General features: G+C 40.2%; 1 protein-coding gene across 1 annotated transcript; it reads left to right on the forward strand.

The window, feature by feature from the left end:
* Positions 1-5,944: 5,944 nt before the first annotated feature.
* Positions 5,945-6,759, forward strand: LOC101291724 (LOB domain-containing protein 42-like). The gene is made up of 2 exons (XM_004299029.1): positions 5,945-6,134; positions 6,234-6,759. The coding sequence occupies exons 1-2, from the start codon at positions 5,945-5,947 to the stop codon at positions 6,737-6,739; spliced, it is 696 nt and encodes a 231-aa protein (XP_004299077.1). The 3' UTR covers positions 6,740-6,759.
* The last annotated feature ends 535 nt before the right edge of the window (positions 6,760-7,294 follow it).

Raw genomic sequence — 7,294 nt, forward strand, 5'->3', positions numbered from 1 at the left:
AGCACACAAAGGCGTATTGTGTTTGTTAACTATATTTGATTACTATATAGTTTGATGTTCCTTTCTTAGAAAAAAAAAATATCATAACTTGCAATTTTAGGTTTGGTGCTTGTTTGAGTTTGATGTGGATGCGTGGTGTTTGGTTGCTTTGTGGTTTTCATAGCGGTGGATCGGCGCGGCGTCGTCTCTCCGGTCAGAGAGGTGATTTGGAGCCTAGGGTTTTGTTAGTTCTAGGGCCTCGGGCTTGCATTGGTATCTTGGGCAAGAGCTTTGCATTAGGCCCATAGTCTATTTTTATTTTATTACATTTTTGTATTTTTGTTTTTGGTCTAGTAGTGCCTTATTTTTAGGGGGAGTGGACATCAATCTTGTTTCCCTTGTTCTTTAATCTGTACACGGTCTAAATACCATTAGGGCTAGGTAGATATATTGTTGGATTAAATAATGTGTTTTCTTTGTTTAAGGTGTATGAGTTTTTAAGAGTCATTGTCAAATGTGCGGTGGTTGCACTACTTGAGCAACTATATACAATAGATGGAAAGTTCTGGTATATAACATGCAGCCTGCTTTCCAGAGACAACTTTCCAAAATCAGCCCCCCGTGCAAAGCACATGCAATCGCCCTCTTATTAGTGTATATATGCTATGTCGTGTTGCACAACATACATTCCCACAATAGATGATCTTCAAATCTCTTAGATTGAGCGAGAAAGCCAGTTGTATGATTTTTTTCAATCAATAAAATTCCCTTTTCTTTTCTTTTTTACAAAAAAGAGGTAATTGGAACGTAGAACCTCTACTTAATTAAATTTTCTTAGATGCCCTAGCGTAATTTTCCCTTTTGCCAAGCTGCTGTCTCACTTGTCTGTCCTTCTTCATTAGAGAGAAATCAAATCGAAGCAAGTTCCTCCAAATAAAGGACATGTACCAGTTTTCCCAAGAATATTACCTTATCCTCTTTATCCAATTCCCTCGCATGCCTCATGCCCTCTTCATGCCTCATGCCTCATGCCCAATGCTTCATGTCTCATGACTCATGCCACATTCCTCGATTCATCACAATGAAAATGCAGCACATATAAATCATATGAGCACAAGGCACCATTAATTTTAATTACTTTGTACACTCGGAAAAGACATGTTGCTCCATATTAACAAACATTAAATTTTTATTTTCTGAGAATGTTAACAAACATTTAATTATTCAAGTCTTTTTTTTTTTTTAAATTAAATCATCAATATACTAAAACTCAGGCCAAAATGGCAAAGTGCCATTACATGTAAATTTTCGGTCACTTATTTTGTGTGTCTAACAAAGAATAAAATCCTATACTAGAGCTAGTACATACTAACGCATGAGCGCTCAATTGCGATCAGACCCGTACCTGAATAGAGTCTTAAGAGTTGATGGACTGAGACCCAAAACCTTAAGGGGCCCAAAATTTTCTTTTCTCTTTGTGTGATTACATTAGTTTAGTTAAAAACAATCAAAAATAATTAACAGCATCCAATTACGGTGGTGTTATATTACAAAAGAGAAAAATGAATATAAAATCTTACTCATTATATTACTATCCTTAGTTGCCATTTTAGAAAAATGAGGAGCCTAATTAAGAGATTTGTTGTATAAATAAGATTTTTAATAGGATTTCTAATGTTTTTTGTTGTTAGATTTGAGTTTATAGTTTTAGTTCATGAAATTTTTTTGTGTTTCTTAAAAAGAGAAAATAAAATTGAATGAATACTATATTTTGAGGGCCCAATTTTAAAAGTTCGACTCAGGTATAAAAATCACAGGCCCGGGCCTGATTGCGGTGCTTCAAGTACATATATACCAACCATCTCATTGATCTAAGATCGTATTAGCCAGCAGGCTAAAACCACACACAATTTTAGGCCACTTCTAGTTTGAAATCAAGCTCGAAGACCTAATTCCAAAACTAAGCTTGTTTGGGCTTAAGTCTAGACTCAGGCCTAAGAGCCCAACCCCATTCAAATTTTTAAAACATTTATTTTTATAAACGGATCGGATTAACGGGTCAGGTATCCGTTAACCCGCTGGATACGAATTTGGATCGAGTTATCAAAGATCCGGCGGGTAAAGGGTTGGGTCAGGATCCAAAATTTTAATTTATTAAACGGGTACATATCTATGTTGATCCGGTCCATTTACAGGTCTAGCCGTCATTGCATCCTCACCTTCCTAGCCGACTACCAAAAACAGACCGGCCTTCAAAGCCCTTGACCATTCTGTTCATGCTGCCTCCCCAGTCGAGTTCGGTTCCTTGATTTTGGTGACCAATTGGGTTGGATTCTCGTCGTCCATCCTACAAACATCAACCATGGCCGTGGCTCGCAACAGCTAGCTAGAGGTTGACATGGTTGCGACTCAGCCTTCTGGCCGCGCGCCGTCAAATGTAGATGCATTTGATTTTAACTTGAGTCTAGATCTTGGAGGTGGTTTCCATAACAACCGATCAAAACCATGTATAGGATGCGAAGTCTCGTCACCACGATCATGTCATTTTCCTTCCCAATAAATTAGATTTTGGTGAAGCTAAAGGAAAGGGCTGAGAGGATTAGTAGTGTGGCAGAGATGCCTCGAGGTTGCAAGTCGGCTGATGTTGTTGGTTTCACCGCCATCAAACAAAGGTGGCACTAGAGAGAGCGCGAAGAGACACACCGCTAGAGAGAATAAGTTTTTTGAGAGCATATCGCGGATTGACACCAATAGATAAGAGAGAGGAGAGATTAAACAAAAAGGAACAAGGAGTTGTAAATTATTCACGTCTTTGTGTTAAAATTACATTTAAGAATAAAATTTGATGTTTGAATAAATATTTTAACTAAAACAAAGTGCCAGCACCTAAGCACCTATTGTGGTCCAGTACTGTTTGGTCTAGCGGCATAGTCTCCCCTTAATAAGTGAAAAGTTGTGAGTTCGACTCACAAAATTGTAATATTTAAGTTGTTTACCTGATAAAAAAAACACGCTATTGTGGTACAATCAAAGAACTAGAAAAACATCGAACGTCTCATATAAGTTTTTCAGATTCACATAAACTTAACACCCTAATGTAAAGCTACTCCCCATGAAGATTGATCACACGTACAACTACCAACTTTGACAACAAAAGCTTCTCAGCCTTTTTCTTTTCCAAACTAAAAAGCCAAGTCCCAAGTTCTATGGTAAAGCCCAAAGCTACCATCAGATATATATATCCTAAAAAAACCATCTAAAAATTAGGCCCAACGCTATTTCGCAGACCTGACGACCCATATATAGTCCACCATCAGTAGAAAAATCTAGGTCTTTTTAATTCAAGAAGAGCGGGATCACCGATAACACATGCTTAGGACGTTTCTCACCCTTAGGCTCCTCATATTTTCTTCATCGACGCACCCCTATGATCTTAGTTAGGGAGGTAAAAGCAAGCACCTCCCGAATGTTAATCGATCTATTTTCATTGGGCATGAGCGATGCCAGAGAAGGGGTAAAGAGAGGAGGGACCGAGGGAGGCCTGGACGTTTTCCCTAAACACTATTGTTGGGGCTGCCGGGATAGTAGCCGACACCGGTATCACTTCCAATTCTCACAGGGACAAAGGGCACCTATGATTAATCATTATGCAGTCACGCTAGCACCGAGCTAACACTTGTAGTGATACAACCTAGGGGTCATCATTTGGCTTGCAGGCCTAAAAGCCTGTGGGCCCGAAGGGCTAAAGCCCAGCCCGGCCCACAGAAAAGCTCATCTCAGCCCGGCCCATAGGGCATGAGGCCGGGCTAGGGCGAAGGGTTCAAAGCCTCGGCCCGGCCCTAAAAAGCCCTCCTAAAAGCCCGTCTTAAAGCCCTTTGAATTGTTTTATTAATATTTTTTATAGAGTTAGTAGTTAAATATGTGAACTAATTAATGAATTAAGTCATTTTTTATGTTGATTTTTTATTACATTTAGTTCAGTCATTAACAAATCTTAACTTTTTTATAGTTTTTTATTTTATTTGATAAAATTCTATTAAATATATGTATATAATAGGCCCGGCCTGGCCCTAATAAGCTCGTAAGGCTTGGGACCGTGGGCTTTGATTTTTTTGAATAGCCCAGCCTGGTCAGGCCCTAAAATTAAAAAAACATGTTTGAGGCCTAGCCCGGCCCTACCCCTACGGGCTCGGGTTAGGCCGGGGAGGGCGGGTTTTTTGACGACCCCTAATACAACCCCAAAAGAACGTCAACATGGGAAACGTTAATTTTCCTCTCAAGCCGTTCAAGATCATTGAGCGGCAGAGTAAGGGGGCACACACCACTCCCCCCAGTGGCGAAGCCAAACTTTAGGATTGAGAAGTGTCAATGTGTAAGATGATCACATATATAAAGTGAATTAACTAGTTTCAACTGATAAAATACATGTAGAGGAAAGAGCTAGCTTGGGGGGTGCCATGGCCACTTTTGGCCTATGCATAGCTCCGCCTATGACTCCCCGATTAAAACCAGTTAGCGTAATCCACTTGTAGAACATGGTCAATTGTTTCCACATCCTTTCCTGCATTTGCTGCCGCTGTGAGCGCTGCCGGCAATCCGTGGATTAATTTCCACTCATACCTAAACAAAATTCAGGGGTACATGATGTTGAAGAAACCATCATCAAAACTCTCTTGTTTGAACATCCACGTACCATCGTTTTGGGAGTCACCACATGCATAGAGCGCATGATGCTTCTAAAAGAATGAAAAGTCACTGCTCTTATAATCTAACTAGGTAAAACCTTGATGGCACAAACCGTTTGTTAGGACACTAGAGATCTCGACCTGCATCTTGCGTACATTATTTTTGTAAGAATACATTTGGTCTTATATGTCTACAAGTTATATTCATCCATGTCCATGACTTGTATATATTTTAGATATCTATAGAATTTAAAATTTAAAATTGTGTTAAAATTTAATTTAATGAATTTTCAATTGTTGTTTGACCGTTAAAGACAGTAAATCACCAAGAAAATATACACAGACTGCATCGAACAACTTTAATATAGCAAACTTGGAATCGAAAATGTCTTAAATTAGCAGTGCTTAAATAGCTGACCACTTTCTTCGATCCATTTCAAATTTACTTTTAATCAAAGACACCGCTCATTGATTTATATATAAAACACGATACGCAACAATATGTGCGCTCCCTGATTACATTGCTGTGGTTTGTAATGAACTTTTGTAATCTAATTAACAAATGGCTAGTAGAATTTATACTTTATCTTTAACATAACGTACTTATAGATTTTCCTAACATGGTAGATTATTTAAAATAAGTTGTGTCTTTTACCCCCGTGCACAACCTACTACATTTCAGATGAGTAAAAATCTAATAACCAAGAGTCACTGATTTCCTGCTTGGCATAATTCTCACATTTATGCTACAAATCACCATATTTTCTATATACTAAAATCAAAATACAGAGAGTTTACGGTCAAAAGGTTTTCTTCCCATTTCTGGTAATCTATACCGTGAAACACATAACTCCTGGAATCCATCGTGTTTATGAGTGGGATTGTTTTACCGCCGCGTATAACCATAAAAGCAAAGAGCAGTTGATTACTTAATCTGCTCAATATTCCCTTGGTTTGGTCTGTAATAAAGTTCTGCATGCAGGGTTTTGCTGAAAGAAGAAAACGTAAAAACAGTGCAGCTGGATTTTCCGGTTTTTCTTGAGGTCTTTTGCCTTCCTGGGAAAAGGTACCTTCCAAACCGCTGGTTTCAAATCCCACACTCCTCAGGAAACAACTGCGCCCAAACACATTTCCCGTTTTGCCCTCACCAACTCTGCTCATAAATACACCCTCTCCACCTCTGTTCATTTCCGTACTACTCCGTAGTTTCATGAGCCTCTCTTCTCTAATCTCAATTAATTAGTCTCGAAGGGAGTGTCTAGGGGTTTGAAAATTGAGCCATGAGGACTAGCTGCAATGGCTGTAGGGTTCTTCGCAAAGGTTGCAGTGAGAACTGCGAAATCCGACCCTGCATTGAGTGGATCAAATCGCCGGAATCCCAAGCCAATGCCACCCTTTTCTTGGCCAAGTTCTACGGCCGTGCCGGGCTTCTCAACCTCATCAATGCCGGAGCACAGCACCAGCGCCCAGGTTACACATCAAAATGCACCCTCTTTTTCAAGACCTTTTACCTTTTTCGGTTTCAGATTTCCATTAATCAATGTTGTGATTGTGTTGGATTCTCAACAGGGATTTTCAAATCACTCCTGTACGAGGCATGCGGAAGGATCGTGAACCCGACTTTTGGGTCGGTGGGTTTGCTCTCCTCCGGGAACTGGGCCCAATGCCAGGCTGCAGTCGACGCTGTGCTCGCCGGCTTGCCGATCGTGGAAAACAATGAGCCAGTCCCATACCTGAACCCTTTCCCTCCTGTCAACTCCTGTGACATACGCCACGTGTCCAAGGACACTAGCTTGGGTAAGACCCGGAACCGGTTCAAGAGGTCCAGGTCGAAAGTCCAGCTCGGCTCGATCACGGAGGCGGCGGCGGAATGGGGTCGGGTCAACCCGCTTGAGTTTGGCCAGTGTTCTAGTGGAGGAGGAGGTGAGAGAAGCATGCAGTCAGTGGAAACAGTGGAGGCTCCGTGGGAGATGAACCAGGGCAAACCGGACCCGGTTGGAAATGGTGATGAAGAGGAGGTCGGGCTGGAACTGACTCTCGGATTTGGCTTCGGGAAATTGAAGGGAAAAGCGTAATCATCAAGTATGGTTAATCTGGGGTTTGGTTTTGACAAGTGGAAGGTAGAGGTAAGAGAAGTAATTACAAATGGGCTTCATGCAAATGCAAAGGAAGCATATGTTTTGGCGGTTTCGAATTGGTCACCTGCGTTTTTTTTGGTCTTTTCGATCACAGTCTCTGTTCTTGATTTCGGATTTTGTTTTAGGAAGTTAAAATTTGGGTCCTGTAATATTAGGTGGAGTATCTTAATTCGGTGTAAAACATTAGCACAGTTCATAAAGAGTGTAAGAGATACATGATCGATATGATGATACATCATATGCAATTATACAAGTTTTTGGCAAAATATGTAACAAATCTTCACCATAAGTGTTGAGAAGAAGAAGCTTCTCTCTTTCTGGGTGTGTTTTTCGTTTCCTTTATTTGCTTGATGAGAAAGATGATACATGTGTCCTACAATATTTGCCTTTAATGAGTGGTTTTTGGATCCATTTTCAGATCCTTTAATGAGTACTACTCATCTCTACATAAAAGTGACTTGATTAGTTGTATTGACATCTGATTAATTGGTT

The sequence above is a fragment of the Fragaria vesca genome, linkage group LG5 (genome assembly GCF_000184155.1).
Source record: "Fragaria vesca subsp. vesca linkage group LG5, FraVesHawaii_1.0, whole genome shotgun sequence".
In the NCBI taxonomy this organism is placed as follows: domain Eukaryota; kingdom Viridiplantae; phylum Streptophyta; class Magnoliopsida; order Rosales; family Rosaceae; genus Fragaria; species Fragaria vesca.